At 43.3% G+C, this 20,111-nt stretch overlaps 1 protein-coding gene across 2 annotated transcripts in view; it reads left to right on the forward strand.

Moving 5' to 3' along the window:
* Nucleotides 1–522: 522 nt before the first annotated feature.
* The window catches only part of Plekhg1 (pleckstrin homology and RhoGEF domain containing G1), a 242,224-nt gene continuing 222,635 nt past the window's right edge, over nt 523–20,111 (forward strand). The window contains exons 1-3 of one of the 2 annotated variants that reach the window (XM_029482411.1): nt 523–680; nt 1,411–1,545; nt 12,242–12,390. In XM_029482411.1, coding sequence (XP_029338271.1) covers nt 12,373–12,390 — 18 coding nt within the window. In that variant the 5' untranslated portion in view covers nt 523–680; nt 1,411–1,545; nt 12,242–12,372. Of the gene's footprint in view, nt 681–1,410; nt 1,546–12,152; nt 12,391–20,111 lie in introns of those variants that run through there. The other variant, XM_029482410.1, reaches the window with a different exon arrangement.

Here is a 20,111-nt window from a genome sequence, read left to right on the forward strand (position 1 = left end):
CTGCGCTCTGAGGAGATCCAGTTTCTCCCCTCCTTCATAGATAGGAAGATGAAACTGGAGACCAAAACCTTTAAGTTAGCAGCTCAGGGATCTCAACCTGTAGATGAGGGAATCCAGGATTCAAACCCAGGTCCCTGGACTGTAGGCTCCACTCTCAGCCAGATGCTGCCCCCACTCCTTGCTGGAGACCAAGGGGGGATTTTCTTTCTCTTGAGACCCTGACAAAGCCAGGAGTAGATCGTTGTCCCTATAGTCTCTCGCTGAAGCGTACCACCCCTTTCCTTCCCACTCTGAAGACCAACGAGGCTTTCCTGAAAGCCTACAGCAAAGAGCTACTCAGGGAAGGCTGACTCTCCACCTCCGCTCTGCCTGGTGGGGAGCCAATCTCTAGGGCCACCACAGGAAAATCTAACAGGATGCCAAGGCTCTGTGTCCAGAGCCAAGCCCTTCCCATCTGTGTCACATGGGATGAGGACTTTGAGCACGGTGAGTTTACAATCGCTTCTCTTTAGATCCACTTGACCAGACCTAAACGTGGGAAGGGAACTGGCCAGACAACAGTGACAGCTGGCCAAGAACATGGAGGGAGGCTAAACGCAGGTTCTGATATCAGAGCTGTGCCTTGAAGGACATGCAGGATCTCAGTAGGCAGAAGAACAGACATGCTGTGCTTTGGGGAGGTACGGAACCCTCAGGAAATTGGAGGGCAGTTCCTTCCGCTGGTGCTTGAAGGGTGCTGGTCACCTCGGACTGCGCTGAATGAGTTTGGGAAGCAGGAAGGCCTGGGAGCAGGGAGGAGGGGGTTGCCAGCTTCCTTCCGTTTCTCTCCCCGACTCCTCTTCCTGTGGTTCTGAGAATCAGCTCCTCCTTCGAAGTGGATGGAGGGACTTTCCTAGCCTCCTATCTGGACTGAAGCTAGACTGACTGGAGCCTTCAACAATGGCTTTCAATCGAGAGCCAGAACTCGGACTTAGGGGCAGCATTCTCCATAGAGGAGGAAGGGACTGTATTGTTACCTATTTGTGGAAGGACTCCACACAGAGCATAATGCTTCTAATTATAACCAGCTTCAGCAGGCTGCTTTCTCTTGTTACTGATATAAAACTCTGTTCAGGACACATACATGCATACATGTGTCGTACAAAATCTGAATTACTCAGCTGTACTCCTTGTTGGGGGTGAAAATAACTGGTGGGCCTATAGAGCAGTGTCTTGAAATAAGTCAGAGATTACAAACTCTTCTTTATGTAAAATGTGAACATGATACAAAGAAGGCTGAAGCCCCCTTGATGATATATTTATGTTGCAGGTGTGTTTCTCCATTCATCCCCCCTCCTTCTCCACCGGGTCAACTGTTATTAGTATCATGCTATATGTAATTCCAGAATTCTTTACTATATCTTTATATAGCTAAACATATGTATCTGTGTCATATGTTCATATGGACTTGGAGGATGAAGCATGCCTTCCCATCGTATAGGAGACAGAAAGTTCATTCCGGTACAATGTCCTGTCGTCCTCACTAAAGATGAGCCTTCATTTTTGGTAAGCTAACTACTAGTTCTACTTCTTAAAGAGGCATGACTAGTTGAACCTGAGATGCCCTCATCTGAGTGTGAGCTAAAGAGATGCTGCTTTCCCCTGATAATTTGTCTTCTTTTTTAAAAAAATTCAATAAAATGGCATATTGGTGACTGTCAAATATTAAAGAAATTCTTTTGCCTTTGTTGTAAAGAACATAGATAAATTGCCTTGGGATCTGGATTTATGGAGATGGTAAAAGTCCTCATAAAGGGGTTCCAGGTGATAGACCCAATTGGCTGTCAGGCTACCCTTGTGTTACTACATGGATATTAGCATAACTCAGAAATATTGACAGAACAGGTATGCTGATGTTTTTCTTCTACCATATCTTTGGAAGAATTTCCACTGAAGTTACCATGCCCAGGATAACTTAGGAACAGGGAAACACTGCAAATCCCAACCTTCCTCCAAGATTTCTTTCTGAGGTGATCACAATCTTCAGGATTAGTTTCTTCCATAGCCTTGCTAATACAGTGAGGTGGCAGCCCATCCCTGCATGGAACCATGCCTCATGACTCATCAGCAAGTGGGTCACATGTTGTGATATTCTGACAACATGCAAAAGGTACCTGGCTCTGGATGTGAGACAGTCTTTGGCTTCCCAAGACCTACTTCTCCATCTAAGGAAGACTGAAGCTGTCTTCAGGTTAGAGACTCTAGGCTGTGATGTCGCAGGTCAGTATCAAGAAATTCTGTTGTAAAAGAAAGAACACATACATGAGATAAAATTGTATCCCCATTATTCCACTCTTGCAAATGACAAGACACCAATGTCACTTAACTTCTGCTTCTCTTTAAAACCCATACTAAAATATTGAAGATACATGTGGTATATTTATCTCTAGGGGATGAAAACCCTGAAGATCTAAGAGAATATAAGTTTGTTACATTAGTCATGCCAGAAAATGACGGTCACAGGCAGCAGCACCCCAGAGTGTCTCACAGGTGTGATGGCAGAGCTCTGTTAATTTGCACAGCAGGGAGCAGAGACTCTGGGAGCCACACCCTGCAGCTCTGCAGTTCTTTCTAGACAGTGCAACCAGAGACCTCACCCTTTGCCCAGGCTCCTCTCCACATCACCCCCATGCCTGGCTAAAGGGAAGAATCACAGGTCTGTTCCCAAAAGCTTACCCTAAGTGGCTTCTGACAGCCCCTCTGAAGTGTCAGAAGCCAGTGGTGACAGGGCTATGGAGTCACACCCTGTCAGGAGCTGGACCCCAACCAAGCCTAACCAAAGGGTCTCTGTGCATGCCTTGTTTGTCTGACGGAGTTTTCCTTTTCCAAAGAAAAGGCCTTTCAGTTTCTTTGGTTTTGAAAGCCCAGGGAGGTTGCAACACGCTACTGCATAGCACATAGGGGATCATTGGTTCAGTGTTGAGATGAGTGTTCCACTGGACCATTTACACAGCCTCTCTAGTACTCTTGTGTTTTTACCCAGAAGACTCAGGTCGTGTGAGGCTGATGCTGACAAGTTATGTCATTTGCATAGTATGGATTGCCCTAAGTGAAATCACACAAGCAAAGCTCTCAGTAATACAGAAATCTCAATAGCAACCATTAAGTTGTCTTTCTCGCCCCCCAGATTCTATTGCACCCCATAATATTTGAATACTTGTAGGCCTTCTATGCATTTTTCAACTTCAATACAGGTTATTTTTGTTTGCTTGTGTGTGTGTGTGCGTGCGTGTGTGCATGTGTGTGTGTGTGTGTGTGTGTGTGTGCATGCCAGGTTCCTGAGGAGGCCAAGAGAGTGTAATGGGTCCCCTGGTGTTGTTGTAAGCTGGACCAGCCTACATGAACTGGGTACTGTTGGAAGGCAGGCTGGGGCTGAAAGAGACTCCATTCTTGGTGCTTTGTCGCCATGCCATCAGCACTTGGTCGCCAGGCTGTTGCTTATTCAGGAAAGTCTCAGGAAGACAGGTTCAGCCTCTCAGCAGGTAGCAGCAACTCGGAGAAGAGCAGGGCAGTTGACACTTCAAAAGGAAGCCAGCCAAGTAGGAAAGGTAGGAAAAGTGGTGACAAGGTTTGCACAAGCCCGCTTCAGGCTGGGGGAGGCTACGAGTAGCAGGTATTTGTGAGCTGCCTGGTGTACGTACTGAAGAGCAAGTTTGGGTCCTCTGCAAGAACAGGAAACACACTAAACTGCTGAGACATAATGTACTTGACAGCAGCTTGTTAGACCACGCATGTGTCCAACATCTGGATACTAAATAGTACTCAGTTTCATAGAATAACAATATATGTTACTTTAAGACAGTGGTTCTCAACCTTCCTAAGGCTGCAGAATATACTTTAATATGCCTTCTCATGGCAACCCCCAATCATAAAATTACTTTGTTGCTAACTTCATCATTGTAATTGTGCTACTGTTATGAATCAAAATCTAATATCTGATATTTGAGATAGCTGATTTCTGACCTCCCACCCCCAAAGGGTTGGCAGCTCACAGGTTGAAAACTACTGCTCTAGGGGAAAGCAATATTCAATGAAATGCTTTCAGATAAACAGCATGCATATTATTTAAATGGCCTACCCTCATCACATTTTTAACATTACAATGAGAATAAATATGCTAAAAGATGAGCCTGGGATATTACAAAGTCTGTACTGATGAAGAAAAACACCCAAGTACCTCAAAAAGATGACTTAATGAACACGTACATCTAATGATCTTTCCTACATATTGCAGAGGAAAAAGAATTCTAGTGGACTCCCCTGAATTCAATAAGATGTAACATCCCTTTTCACGAGACTTATTTCCTCCAGGCTTTATCGAATTGAATAAAGAATGCCTATGGACTGAAAGATCTCTGGCTGGGTGTGGTTGAACCAGCATACATTACATTTGTTTTCTATGTCCTCCTATGAGACCATGTCATTTGTCATTATTCATGGCTTAGGTCCTGGGGTAGAGCACGAAAGATATAATTATCAAATAATGCACTCTATGCAAAGCATTTTTGTTCATACTTTAACCCTGAAAATAGGCCTCTGGGCATATAATAGATGCATAAATGGCTCTGCCTTTTGCTGGATAGACAAGGGATAGACAATAAGCCTCTGAAAGTCTGCTGACACCTTCAGCAGGAGGCAACTCTGTCTGTAATGCCAGTGTACAGGCCTCTGCTGACACCACTCCCCCATGTCCCCCTCCTGTATAGCCTTTGAAGAGTTGCACAGAGCTGTGGTTCTGACTTCAGAGGGGATCAAACTGATTTAGGGGAGAATGATCATTTTGGGGAAGCAGTGCTTGGCTCCCCTGGCTGAAAGCACAGTGGCCCATTCACTGAGCTGATCCTAAAAGGACTCAAAAAGCAGCTACTGCAATTTAGGGCCAGTTGATGTATTTAAGGGCTGCTGGCTCTTTGTTGAAATTCATATTAATAAAGAAGGGGGCTTTATAAAAAATCACTGTTGCGTACAGGGATCCACAAGGGATCACAATGCAAGGATTATTATATTCACACAACTAAAGAGGTAGGTAGAGTGGGTTCCCTTGTGTTGGGTTTTGCATTCTTAAAAGGAAGTAGGCTTTGGAAGAACTTATCCATAAAATCTGCAGAATGAACTCAACTCCAGCAATTAGATTTAAGCCATCTTTTCTTCTTATCCACTACTGCTACCAAAAGGTTACTATTACTGTCAAGATTCTGCGAGAATGCACTCGTGTGTGTGTGTGTGTGTGTGTGTGTGTGTGTCCCCGTCCAGAAATTAACACACTAGGACTGAATTGAATTCCAGAGAATTCTCCTTATCTTCAGATTCTTGGTACACACCTAGACATACTACACTCCAGCAAGGACAGAGAGGTGATATAGTAACAAGGAACTCTGAGACAGCCTGAGCCATGCAAAAGGCAGGTTTTACCCCTTTTTCAATAGACTTGTGCTGGTGCTGGAAGTACTAACTGAGTTCCCAGTAGACAAAACCCAAGGGGAGAAGGCAGGAAGTGTGCCCTCACATTTGAGGTGTGTTTGTTATGATCTAGACACAAAGGCTGCCTTATTTAACTTGAAACATAATTGTCTATCAAACTATGATGGATGAGGAGACTCAAATGGAAAGAGGGTGGGAGACATCGTCAAGGTCACTTTGAGCACTGTGGTAGATATCTACAAATGGCTCTGAAGAGCCCATGACCTAATCCCCAGAGCTTGTGAGTATGAGCTCACCTCTGACTTTGCTATGATATACGGCCCTGCTGAGCTTCAGATAAAGAGATTATTCACAAAGCCCAACTCCACAACAGAAATCCTTAAAAACAGAAAACTCTCTGTCACTGGAAGAAGTTAGAGAGATTTGAAAGTACCAGCTATACCATGGTTGACTGTAAAGGAGAGTGGAGCCTTTAAGAGCTGAGAATGGCCCTATTTTAGGAACTCTTTCCCTGGGGAGATGCAATCAACCCTTTATACCCTCCTTATAGGTGATAACGAAAAACCAAAGGACAATGCTTCCAAAGTCCAACTTAGAGAAGCTAGGAATGTTGGGGGCTTACGGAGTATAGATGAGGAGCTATTTACAGAAGCAGGGTGACTCCCAAAGCATACTGCCCAAAAGTCACACTCCGGCATGGAAAGCAATGTCCTCTCAGCTATATATATGGCAACGCTCCTTCAGTTCATCCCATAGACCGTGTCCTCAGGCACCTCCTGAGACTGAGAATACCTGAAACAGCCAGTGAGTGTCCAGCGACTTTCCCCATCCTCTCCTTCTGAGAGGGGGTTTCACCAACCAGCAAGCCTCATCCAGGGACTCTCCTACAAGTAGCCACAGCTACTCTAACAAAGACGACAGCTGTCGTGCTCAAAGGACAGTGTCCTGCAGCAGACCCCAAAAAAGAAATGGGGACCAGAGATGTGAAACAGAAGCAAAACAAGTTCTGTTGGCCATGTGAATGAGCTTGGAAAGCCTCCTCCCAGAACCTCAGATGGGGCACAGCTAGTCAACACCTTGAACCTAAGGTCCCTGACAGAGAATCCAGTTAAACCAGATCAGACCCTGGACCTGCTGGTGAAATACTAAATGCTTAAAACGTTTTGTTATCTGGTATCTTTTTAAAATTGTATTAATAAAGAACAGATCAATTTCAGATAATTCTGGGACCTGGGAGGGGCAACACATGGAACCAGCATAAGGCATGGGATTTCTGCTATATCATGACACCACAGAGAACATCCCTGGATGTTCTCAGCAGAGCATGCTCCAGCTGCTGTGCTGAGCCACTGAATTAATGGTACTCTGTGGTGCAGTGATAGATAAACAACCACAGCCAGCAAGTGGACTCTCAGCTGCATTTCTCTTCCACCAAGCAGGTAGAAAAACTTTGCTCCAATCATAAACTGATTAAAATAGGTGAAGGCAGAATAAAGAAGAAATTTATTTCCAGAACAAGTTAGAAAAATTAGCTCCTGATTTAGTATTTCCTGCCAGCATACCCCAGATTCTTTCCTTACATCAGTGGTCTCAATCTGTGGGTCAGATGACTCTTTCACAGGGGTCACCTAAGACCACTGGAAAGCACAGTTACATTAAAATTCATATCAGTAGCAAAATTACAGTTATGAGGTAGCGATAATTAATGTTATGGTTGGGGTCCCCAGAGCATGAGGAACTGTATTAGATAGAGGGCCACAGATTTAGAAAGGTCGAGAACCACTGCCTTAGATGTCCATGCTTTCGCAGACCACACTGTGATTGCTGTTGGGTGCATGGTTTTGTTATGAGCGTCTCATATCACGCTTCCCAGTGTTTTAGAACATGCTCGTTTGTGATCATATAAATTGTATTATTTTTATTATTATTATTATTAATTTATCTGTATAAATGTGTTTGTCTGTGCTATACATGCATGAAATACCTAGAGGCTAGAAGAGTGTGTCAGATCCTCTTGGACAGGAGTTACAAAATGTTGCCAGCTGTTATGTGGATGCTGGGAATCAAACCCTGGTCCTCTGGAAGTGTAGCAGGTGATCTTAGCCACTGAGCCTTCCCTTTAGCCCCATGTTCCTTCTCTCAAATCTCTCTTTGTACCTACCCTGCCCAGGGGATTCGACGGGGATAGTTATACACATTCTCAAGATGAAAGATTAACGAGCTAAGGACTTAACCAATTTTTCTAAGACTCACCCAATTTGTAGGTAAGAGAGCAGGGGCCAGCCCTGACTTTTATCTAGGCGTACTTTCTTGGTAGAGAGTAAGAAACTAAAAGTCCTGACACCTATAGAGGAGAAAGTGGGGGAAAGCCTCAAAGATATGGGCATGGGGGGAAATTCCTGAATAGAACAGCAATGGCTTGTGCTATAAGATCAAGAATCGACAAATAGAACCTCATAAAATTGCAAAGCTTCTGTAAGGCAAAAGACGCTGTCAATAAGACAAAAAGGCAACCAACAGATTGGGAAAGGATCTTTACCAATCCTAAATCAGATAGGGGACTAATATTCAATATATATAAGAAACTCAAGAAAATGGACTCCAGACAATTAAATAACCCTATTTAAAATGGGGTACACAGCTAAACAAAGAATTCTCAATTGAGGAATACCGAATGGCTGAAAAGCACCTGAAAAAATGTTCAACATCTTTAATTATCAGGGAAATGCAAATCAAAACAACCCTGAGATTCTACCCCACACCAGTCAGAATGCTTAAGATCAAAAATTCAGGTGACAGTAGATGCTGGCGAGGATGTGGAGAAAGAGGAACACTCCTCCATTGCTCATGGGATTGCAAGCTTGTACAACCACTTTGGAAATCAGTCTGGCGGTTCCTCAGAAAACTGGACATACTACTACCGGAAGATCCAGCAATACCTCTCCTGGGCATATGCCCAGAAGATGCTCCAACTTGTAATAAGGACACATGCTCCACCATGTTCATAGCAGCCTTATTTATAATAGCCAAAAGCTGGAAAGAACCCAGATGTTCCTCAACAGAGGAATGGATACAGAAAATGTGGTGTATTTACACAATGGAGTACTACTCAGCAATTAAAAATAATGAATTCATGAAATTCTTAGGCAAATGGATGGATCTGGAGGGCATCATCCTGCGTGAGGTAACCCAATCACAAAAGAACACACATGATATGCACTCACTGATAAGTGGATATTGGCCCAGAAAATTAGGATACCCAAGATACAATTTGCAAAACACATGAAACTCAAGAAGAAGGAAGACCAAAGTGTGGATACTTCATTCCTTCTTAGAATGGGGAACAAAATACCCCTGGAAAGAGATACAGAGACAAAGTTTGGAGCTGAGATGGAAGGAAGGACTATCCACAGACTGCCCCACCTGGGGATCCATCCCATAAACAACCACCAAACCCAGACACTATTGCATATGCCAGCAAGATTTTGCTGACAGGACCCTGATACAGCTCTCTCTGGTGAGGCTATGCCTATGCCTGGCAAATACAAAAGTGGATGCTCACAGTCATGTATTGGATGGAACACAGGGCCCCTAAAGAAGGAGCTAGAGAAAATAACCAAGGAGCTAAAGGGGTTGGCAACCCTATAGGAGGATTAGCAATATGTGCTAACCAGTACCCCCACAGAACTGTGTCTCTAGTTGCATATGTAGCAGAGGATGGCCTAGTCGACCATCAATGGGAAGAGAGGCCCTTGGTCTTGCAAAGATCATATGCCCCAGTATAGGGGAAAGCCAGGGCCAGGAAGAGGGTGTTGGTGGGCTGGGGAGCAGTGTGGGGAGTGTATAGGGGACTTTGGGGATAACACTTGAAATGTAAATGAAGAAAATATCTAATAAAAATGTATTTTTAAAAAAGGAAACTAAAAGTCCTTGCGATGGAGCCACTAGTCTGGTGACTCCATGTTTCTACAGCACACTGACTTGGGAATCACCTCTCCTCACTGCTCACTCAACCTGTGTCACCAATTACTCCAACCAAGCACCCACGGCCTCTAATGCAGACCTTCCTCCTGCAAGGATCCCATGGCTGCTTCCACTGCCTCCGAGCAGTGCAGGTACCACAGGCACACTCTGCGTCTCTGCTTCTCCCTTGCCGTGTTAACTTTACTTATCCTTGTCTTCCCTCCTTTCCAGTGTAGTTTCGAGGGCAATTTCCTGCCACAGTGATAGGTTAATTTTCTGTAGATTGTCTCATATCATCCTTTACTTTTTCCAGTTACTAATTTATAATGACTCAGACATTACCTCACTAAGGTCTGCTTCCTTCTTTATGAGGAGAATCTATAAGGACAGGAACAGCGCTCCTTTGCCTCATACCATGTCACCTGTGCCTCAAGTAGTCCTGGCACAAGGGTGGCACTCATCAAATGTGGAATTGTTAATGGGCAAGTGGCCTGCTGCTGATGTTGTTTGAGGCAGGCTAGCCGTCCCTCTGGTAGGCAAGGGATGGCTTTGCCAAGCAGCCAACCTGTGTGGGTTTCCTTGGCAACTCTAAATGGCATACTTCTGCTTCCATTATCCCTACATCGAGCCCAAGACGTGACCATAGGGCCTTTTCAGTGAAAACATGACATTGCCAGCCACTCAAAAGCCCTCCAAGATCCTGCCTGGAAAGCGCCATCTACCACCATCAGGCTAGATCCACTTCTCCCTTGATGGGCCGCATGGACCAGTATCCCTCTCCTCCTCACACAGAGAGCCCTGTCCACAGAGCTGCTCCTAGGTGGCAGCTGCAACCAAGTCAGCCAAGAGAAGCCACAGCTCCCGAGATGCCCCACGCCTTCTCACTGAAGAATTCAATCAGCAAACAAATATCCTCCTCACTGCCATTAGGCAGCCTGTTTAGGGGTTGTATGCTAATTTAAAAGGTGAGTTAATTAAAATGTCTTCGTAATTGAAAACCGATTAAGATAAATTCTAAGAAGGCCACCAACTTGTCATCCATGAACAGACACTTCTCTGATTTTCTCTTTTCTTTGGTTCTTCTGTCCCGTTCTTTTCCTCCCTCTTTTAATTTAATTTTATCTCCTAGGAAAGAGTTAAATGGAGAAAGGTTGGGTTTGCACACAAGCTCAGCCCAACAGGGTAAGATACTAGATAGCAAAACCGCCAAGTGTTGAGGGCCTGCTTCTCCAGAAAACAGATATGAAGAGGATGTTTCCTTTAATCTAGCCTAGGCTGATTTATCCCCTAAACTTCTGCCAGTTGGCCAGCAGTCTGGTAGAAAACACTTTCACAGAAAGACTTTAACTAGCAAATCCATCAATGAATCACTTGGGTTTTATGAATAACTACCTTCAATTACATAAATTCTCTTTGCTGAGCCTTTGCAGAAAGCACAAATGTGTGAAAGTCTCGCCATTATGAAATTAACTAGGTCTCACCTGCCTTCCTGTAGCACTGCCAATAACCACACAGGGAGAGTGCATGAGGCCAAGCCCCTTCGTTCTTGCTGCCATCACAAGAGAAGGTGTGTAGCCATGGTATAGTGTGGGCATTCGGATGGTATTTGGAGAAACCCTGATATGTCTCTTTGGAACTGGAGCATCTCCCTGGAGAAGGATTCATCTCACAGAACCCAGGAAAGCCTATGGTACCTTCAAGAGCAGAAAAGTGTGTGATATGTCCAAAGAAGGCTTATTCTACACTGGTAGGATTGGTTTGAACTTTGGGTGAGGGAGAAACATTGATGCTGAAGAAATTAATAATGAAAGATTCTATGCCCAGACACCTGCTAGATTAATAGACTCTGACTATAAGGTTAATGGGTGTGAACTTTGTTCAACACTAGGAAGTCTCAGAAATGTGTTTGAGGGGTAGCTAATGCCTTCATTCATGGGGTCCGCCTCAGCCCGTTCCTATACAAGAGCATGGAGGCATACCTAACCTTTTTAGCACCCTCTGAGCTGACAGTGAGTTTCCCTTGATTCAAGTCACCTTTGTTAACAATCCTGGCGGGCCCTTTAAATGTACAACATTGTGAAGTCATCAAAGAAGAAATCGATTGAAAGCCGATGCAGTTGCTTTATGGGATGGCTCTTCAGGTACAGTTTATGCATCAGTGAATGAATACATGAAACCAACATAGCATAATAGACAGGCCAGCAAGCAGTTGCACCTTTATTACAAGAAATTTGTGCAACAAATAACTTAGGGGATGTGATCTCTTAAGGGTGATATCTTTATCCCTGACCTATAAAATTCAGCTTTCCATCTGAGTCTGGGTAATGTGAAACTGTTTAACATCTATTCACCTGAGTCATATTCCACAGTAATTGGCAATGGGTGGATTATTTCCTTGCAACAGAGTTAAAAGAGGTTATAATTTAGAGGTTATAATTTAATTAATTCCCAATCAAGTCTGCATTTCCCTAAAAGGTGTAAGTGTCTTTCCCCAGTGGCGATTTTTTAAACTCAGTCATAGTTTTCCCCTTAATGCCTGAGCAAGTCTGAACAATGTTACCATTTAATTAGGCGTATTCTTTTCCAATGCACACCCTGATAAACCACCTGCCTGGCTCACTGTGACTGGCCAGGAATAGCTTCCTTTCTGGCCAGGACAACATTAACTGGGAGGGTTGTATACTTTACAACACTAAAGGGCTGCGACCAGAGTTTCCAATGGGGACAGAGGAGGTGAAGGTGGCAGGCCACTTAGCCTGTTTCCTGGTAATAGAGAAGCCAAGCCCATGGATCTTTACTCCCTGGATCCTATTCTCAGTCTCTGTACCACAGATTGGATTCGCACTGAGACAAATGGACTCACATGTGTATTACAGCTATGCAACAATATTCCAGGTGGGGACCTCGAACCACAAAGCTGGAGTAAGAGAAACAGAATGAAAGGAATACATGGCCGCATTTGAGGAGGTATGTTCGAGAAGAGATTTCATCTTAGGTGTTATATTTTGAATTGCGTGGTTACAGAAGTGCTTGTAAACTTCATTAATCCCTATCAAGATTATTTTTCTCATTCTTTTTATTCTTTCTTTTTAAAAAAATTGGCAGAATAGTTTTAAAAGACGTTTCTATTCTTGAAAATTGAAAGGATCCATGTCCTAAAGGAAACAGGAGATCAAACATCTTGCTAGGAATGTGGCAGTCAGCTCAGGCAAGTATTGGGTTGCTGGAAATTGATCGTGTGCTTGGATTCTTCAGGACCCGAGTCTTTCTGTAATTATAGGGGGAAAAAAAGGTTACTTTGAAACCAGTATGCTGGGCGGGTCTTCGGTTAATGGCATCCCAAAGGAATTCAACCTACACAGGCAGCTGGGGCCCACATGACTTGCAGGGTTGTCCATCTTCCCTCATATTCTTGACTAGATCTTTGGCAGATCGTTTATGCCAGTGTGCAAGTCACTTGTTGCATGATTGAGAGTCACAAAAACGAAGAAGTTGACTGTTTCAAAGAGGGCTTGTTTTTTGTTTGTTTGGTTTTTTGTTTTTTTGCAAGGCAACAATCAGGGAGGAAAAACTAAATTTCTTTTGCCTTAATTTATTTTTAAAAATTCCCAAAGTGAGTGGAAGTCCTTCCTGTACATAGGCACACATTGTGTGTTGAGGTTACAGAATCAGCTTTGCTGACTGAGGCTGGAAGAGAATTGTTAATGAGATCGAAGATTTTGGTATTCAAAATAAAGTTAAGTTTTAGAGCAGTGGTTCTCAAACTTCTTAATGCTGCTATGACCCTATAATATGGTTCCTCGTGCTGTGCTGAACTCCAATCATAAAATTATTTAGTTACTACTTCATGGCTGTAATTTTGCTACTGTTATTAGTTGTAATGTAAATATCAGATATACAGGATATCTGGTGTGCGACCCCTGCGATAGGGTCACTAAACCCCACCAAAGGGGTTGTGACCCACAGGTTGAGGACCACTGTTTTAGGGGGCTTGGAGAGGTAGGACTCGGAAATTTAAAGCCAGGAAGGAAAGCTGGAAGAACACAGACTGTTGAGAGGCAGAGATCCAAGAACAAATGTGACTATGGAAGGAAAAGATTTTATTTCTATCCTTTCAAGAGTGATATACACCACTGATACAGGTAATTCCAACAGTCCTTAATTGATGTAAAATGAAAATGTGAATATTTAGGGTAAATTCACTGAGCACACACTGAAGAATCAATCTATAGCCAAAATATTTTGTTGAACCTTACCGTGCAGGATTATATCAGCACTTGGGATGAAGAAGAAGAAGAAAAAGAAGGAGGAGGAGGAGGAGAAGAAGGAGAAGGAGAAGGAGAAGGAGAAGGAGAAGGAGAAGGAGAAGGAGAAGGAGAAGGAGAAGGAGAAGGANGGAGAAGGAGAAGGAGAAGGAGAAGGAGAAGGAGAAGGAGAAGGAGAAGGAGAAGGAGAAGGAGAAGGAGAAGGAGAAGGAGGAGAAGAAACCAGACTTTTGAGAGCAGCCTGACTGGCATAGTGAAACTGTATCTTTAAAATCAAGACAGAGAAATGTTTATATTTTTTTATTTTCTCCTTTTATAGTTTTATGTTATTTATTTATTTATTAGAAAATATTTTTACATATATATACATATTTTTATATCTTACTCTCTTCTCTCTTTTGACACCCTCGTGTTAGTATCCTTTGTTCCTCTAGACAGTATTACATATTTATTGTATGTACTTATTGTATTGTATATTTAATGTGCATATATATGATTTCATGCAACTGTACAAAATCTAGGAATCACAAATTAAAGAAAACTTATGATAGCTACACATCATTATTCTTAGTAATTCCTAAGTGTATCAGATACTCTAGTAAACATTTTGTATGTATAGACTCTATTTTATTGCTATCAGTGATATATGAATAAAATTTTCTTGGGTTTCCTAATAAGGAGATTTGGAGAAAATGAACCTGAAATATTTTATTATTAATTAGCACACATGACAAAATTCGGCTCAGTAGAATATTTTAGCAAATCAGAGAATGTGGCTAGCGGTTTGGATTGAGGAATGTATGTCATGGTTCAGTGGTGGCACCCCAGTGCTCACAGCAAAACCCTCCAACATGGCATGGAGAGGGGATCTTTGTTCCCTCACGAGTCAGTTCACCAACACTCCCCTGTTGCCATTCTGTTTCTCCAAGACCAAGTTTCACATAACTGCCAGTAGATCACCTCCTCCTACATTATTAAGCTCTGTTTACATTTCAGGTCCTTAAAAATGTCAGTAAGAGTATTTTTTCCATCAAAAGTAAACAGTCTGGTGGGCGGCAGTTAGTGAAATGGCTCAGTTAGTAAGTACTTGCTGTACCAACATGAGGCAACAAGCCCACATCTTTTCTACTCATGTAAAACATTGGGCATGGCAGTGGGGTGGGAGGCAGAGACAGAAAGGTCCCAAGGGCCTGCCATCCAGCCACATGAGTGAACATGAGAGATGTTTGCTGGCAGCAAATCTAGCCAAATCCATGACCTCCAGATCTAAGCTGCTAGGGATGTTACCCAAGTTGACCCCTGGTCCCCACACATGCATGCACATGCATACACTCATGCACCCACAGACATGTGACTGTACATCATAGACACACGAACCTAAACATTTGATTTTTTTTTTATTTAAGTTCATTTTAAAAACCTTTTGGGCATGTTTTTGCAGGGTTGACCAGTAGTAAACTACATTTGAAAGTATTGCATTTGAACTTGCTACACGTAGCACACACTAGGTCATTTCTTCCCTAAACATTAATCAACATTTTGTGGTCAATGCAAGAGCAACCTTGAAAGGCTGGTCCCTCTGGCATCTCTCTATCTGGAGTTTTCCTCTAGTTAATGAGTTGTCACAGAACAGATACCTTAGTGGCAGCCTCAGATCGTTATTTCTAAGATGTTTCTGGACAGACGCCACCTCTTTTCAGTGGTCTTGGATGAGGATGAACACACGGTGGCCCCCACCCTGCTGGTGGTTACTTTATCCCTTATAGTGACCTGTCCCTTTTCTTTTCCGTCCGCAGTGTGTACAGTTAGATCTTGAATATGAACTTCCTTCTTTCATAGGACTAAGCCTGAAGACAGAGAGAGAACTAGCTAACCTCTAAATCTATCTGCAGACACAACATACAAGGGTTCTATGGACTAAAAAACCTTTCTCTCTGTATTTGTGTCAGCCAATGTACAAACAAGCCCAACATATGTCCTCCTTCCATCCCTGCACTCTGGCTAGAAAATAGGACCTACATATCATGTCTGGGTTGAATAAGGAAGGAGACAGGGAGTCCAAGAGTCCTCGTGGATAGACCACCGAATGGGACATAGCTCACTGGTCTTGCACCATCTCTACCAATGTCTTAAGGAGACTGGGCTTCCCAATGGTCTTTGAACAGTAAAAATCTCAGTCACACTGCTTATCTCTTAAAATAGAGACAAGAGAAGTAGGGAGGGAATCCATACAGCCCTCTCTCAGTGGGTGCAGGCTTGTCATGGTTGATCATCATTTTTGTAGCACTTAGCTCCCAGGAAAGGACCTGAATGGGTGTTCCAAGACCTCCTGCATTTAGGCACTGGGAACTTGCATCTCAAACTGACACTTTTTATGCCTGTTCCTAAAAATCCTTACACTGGACCAGGTTCACACAACCCTTCAAGAAGAAGCCCCGTGTCCTATAGATCTCCGATTATGCCGCATCTACTGAAAGGCTTCTCAAAAGGCTTGGGACTAAGCCTTTAACATCAGGTCTTTAGGGAACACTTATCCCAGCCATGGCAGTCCCCTGCAGCTGAAGCTTCATTGCAAATGACTTGTCAGAAATGAATTTGCCACAAAATATTGATGGGGGGAGGGGGTGGGAATCCCATCGCAATTGTAAGTCACTGGCTTGTAGAACTGAAGATCAGAGTTAATGTAAAGTTCCCATGGGTAAAAGTGGTCTCGTCCACTCCCTCATTTCAGCATCATAGCATTGAATTCCTGGGGAGGGAAAAGCTCACCTCCCTCAGCCAACTGCACTGTCTGATTTTAAGAAAGAAAAGAATGGGGAAGAGGAGGAAGGGGGCAGGAGCTGTGAAACCTTTTGTCCTTGTTTGAAAACGTACTCCCAAACGACTGGGAATGAAGGAGAAGGAACACACTGAAGAGTTGATGTATGGGTTGTTGGGTTGTTTTTTTGTTCTTTTGTTTTTTTGTTTTTTTTCCTGCTAAAACACTGTTTGAGGACATCCTTCTTGCACGCACCACACCCTGACAACTCTGACCTGCTAAGAAGACGCTTTGTGCTTTTAACTGTGCTTTTAACTGTTCTGGCTTCTAAGGGCATTTACATTTCAGATGTCCATTTGAAAAGCTGCTCAGTACATATTCAAGATGCTTCTGGAGTTTGGGTAAAATACCTCTCTGTCTTGAATGAGGGTCTAAATGATGTAAAAAGTTCAAGAGACCCTTCCATCCTACCACCAAACAACAGTAGACACACCTTTCCATGTGGCAGACTCCCCATATTTCCAATCACCCAATTGACACTAGAAGGTGTACTGATATTTCATGGGGGTTTTCTTTCTTTCTTTTTTATTAGATATTTTCTTCATTTACATTTCAAATGCTATCCTCTTTCCTAGTTTCTGCTCTGAAAGTCCCCTATACCCTCCCCACCCCTGCTCCCCAACCCACCTACTCCCCCTTCCTGGCCCTGCCATTCCCCTGTACTGGGGCATGGAATCTTCACAAGACCAAGGGCCTCTCCTCCCAATGATGGCTTACTAGGCCATCTTCTGCTACATATGCAACTAGAGACACAAGCTCTGGGGGGTACTGGTTAGGTCATATTGTTGTTCCTCCTATAGGGTTGCAGATCCCTCAGCTCCTTGGGTACTTTCTCTAGCTCCTTCATTGGGGGACCTGTGTTCCATCCAATAGATGACTGTGAGCATCCACTTCTGTATTTGCCAGGCACTGGCAGAGCCACTCAGGAGACAGCTATATCAGGGTCCTGTCAGCAAAATATTGCTGACATATGCAATAGTGTCTGCATTTGGTGGTTGCAGTCTCTGGATGGTCTTTCCTTCTATCTCAGCTCCAAACTTTGTCTCTGTATCTCTTTCCATGGGTATTTTGTTCCCCATTCTAAGAAGCAATGAAGTATCCACACTTTGGTCTTTCTTCTTGAGTTTCATGTGTTTTGCAAATTGTATCTTGGATATTCTAATTTTCTGGGCCAATATCCACTTATCAGTGAGTGCATATCATATCATGTGAGCTCTTTTGTGATTGGGTTACCTCACTCAGGATGATATCCTCCAGATGTATCCATCATGGGGCTTTTCTAAACACATAATTGTTAAGAAAAGAAATGTAGAGGTAACATCTCCCTTTTACAAAGCCAATAGAGAAAATAGCTCCTCAAAAAGACTGTCAATGTCTTCCAAACAAATTGCTTTGGGAACAAAACATTAACTGTGAAGCACAAGGGTAAACTGTCCAGCAGTGCTTTAATAGAATCTCCTTAAGGACCCTGACACTGGTTAAATATGAAATGTCCCTGAGAAGCTTGTGTTTCGAGTGCTATTCCCTGGCTGGGGAGGTTGTGTTATTATTAAGGAGGTGGGGCCTGGCTGTTGGAAGTAGCTCAATAAGGCAGGCCTTTGAAAGTTCTACCCATTTCTGACCTTGTCCTGCATGATGTGAGCAAGCCTTCAGCACAGGTTTCTAATGCCTGTGTCCAGCTACCGCTGCTATCTTGCCTGCTGAACACAAAGGACCCTATGAATCTGAGTACCAAAATGTTTTCCTTCTTTGTTTCTGTCAGTGGCCATGTTTCTGGACACTTGGTCTTTACCTTCTTGGTTAGCAGATTTGGGGATTTTAGATTCTTCCTAAACAAGGTAGGATAGCAGTGGAGAAGATTCATATGCAGTAGGATTTCTAGGTTCCTCTAGAATCCAGATTCCTTCCAGAGTCCACATTCCTCTATCTGCTTTTAGGTTCGGCTCAGCAAGAGTCTAAGAACAACAAACATTTCTTATTTTATCTTTTGCTTTTTGAGGATAATACCGCTTGTAAATCTATCCAACCACAGTCTGGAGAGAAGGAAATTCCTTCTGAATCCATCCACCTGAGTGCTACACTCAGTTGACTACCCTGACTGAAGAAGATTTGAACACACTTCATCTTACACACACTTGCGTACATTATTTCCACGAGACTGGTATGAAATACTTTCCTTCTGGCCATGATGACAAGCTATGAAACAAGAGCGACTTAGAGAAGGAACTGTTTCTTTTGGCTCACAGTTCAAAGATGCAGTCTTTCGTGGCGGGAAAGCCAAGGCTGCAAGAGCTCGAGGAACTTGTGCATTGCATCTGCCCTTCAGAAATGGCTGGCACAAGGAATGCTGGTGCTGAGTTTGCTTTCCTTCTTTTAACTCAGTGCAGGCCCAAAGCCCATGAAAAGGTGCTCACAGCTAGAATGAGATTTTGCACACAATTAACTATATCTAGATAATCCCCCACCTACATACCCAGGGATGTGCCTGCTAGCTGGTTTTTGACCATAGGAAGTTGACAATATTAGCCACCACAGTACACATTCCTAAAGTGTCACTATAGGACACTTACCGTAAACATTTACATGGCTGGCCAAGGTACTCTGAAACGTACTTATCTTTGAACTAGCAACGTTCTTACCTCAGCCTTCCTACTGCTGGAATTGCAGGTGCTATGAGCTTTGGAGAATTTTTATTTTATTTTTTTTACAAAAGGGTTTTTATGCCTCACAAATCTAAATTTGAAATTAAAAAAGCTTTTACCATAAAAAAAAATAAAGTAGATCAATGTTACCTGGGCCTTCTCTGAGGAATTCTAGCTATACTCCAGTAGACATGGTTTTTCTATCTTGCTAAATCATACATTCAATACAATCATCGTAAACACCATAAAAGTTGGTTCTAGGACAGCCAGGGCTATACAGAGAAACCCTGTCTTGGGGAAAAAAAGTTATCATCCTAAGTCATAAAATTAAAGCATAGTATGATGGAGCCATTAAACCCGGTGAAGTGTGCAAACACCAACCCCCTCCTGTGCTGGATGGGATAATCTACAGCAGATGCCATGCTGGCTGCCACCCCTCAGAACAGCTGAGTTAGCTGGTGAACTGTGAACCACATGCAGAGCTGTGTTTGCATTCTGCTAGAGCGGTTAGCAGCGTTTGGCCACACCAGCAAGCTCCAGAAACTTCCTCAGAGATCTGCCACTTCATGGATTACAATGTCTGTACCTTAATAGCTCTGTCTGAGGAATAAATAAGATGCTACTGGAGACAGTTGATAATCTCAGAAAGCAAGCATGTTTCTTCTGCAGACATCTAATTGACAGACCCAGTCTTCCTTGAGAGGGAACAAGGTATGATTTGAACATAGACCAGGCCTGGGCCTGTCACCCTGTTTCTGTGGGGGTTAGGGGGTATGCACACGTGTGTGTATTTGTGTGCAAGTTTTCCTGTAGGTGTGTGCATGTGTATACCTGAATATGGAAGAAGGAGGTCAATGATGGATGATTTCCTCAATCACTCTCCACCATATTTTGGAAGCATACTTATTGAACTGGTAACTCACAAATTCAGCTAAACTGGCTGTCCAGTGAGCTCTAGGAATC

Source organism: Mus caroli, chromosome 10, assembly GCF_900094665.2.
Source record: "Mus caroli chromosome 10, CAROLI_EIJ_v1.1, whole genome shotgun sequence".
NCBI lineage: Eukaryota > Metazoa > Chordata > Mammalia > Rodentia > Muridae > Mus > Mus caroli.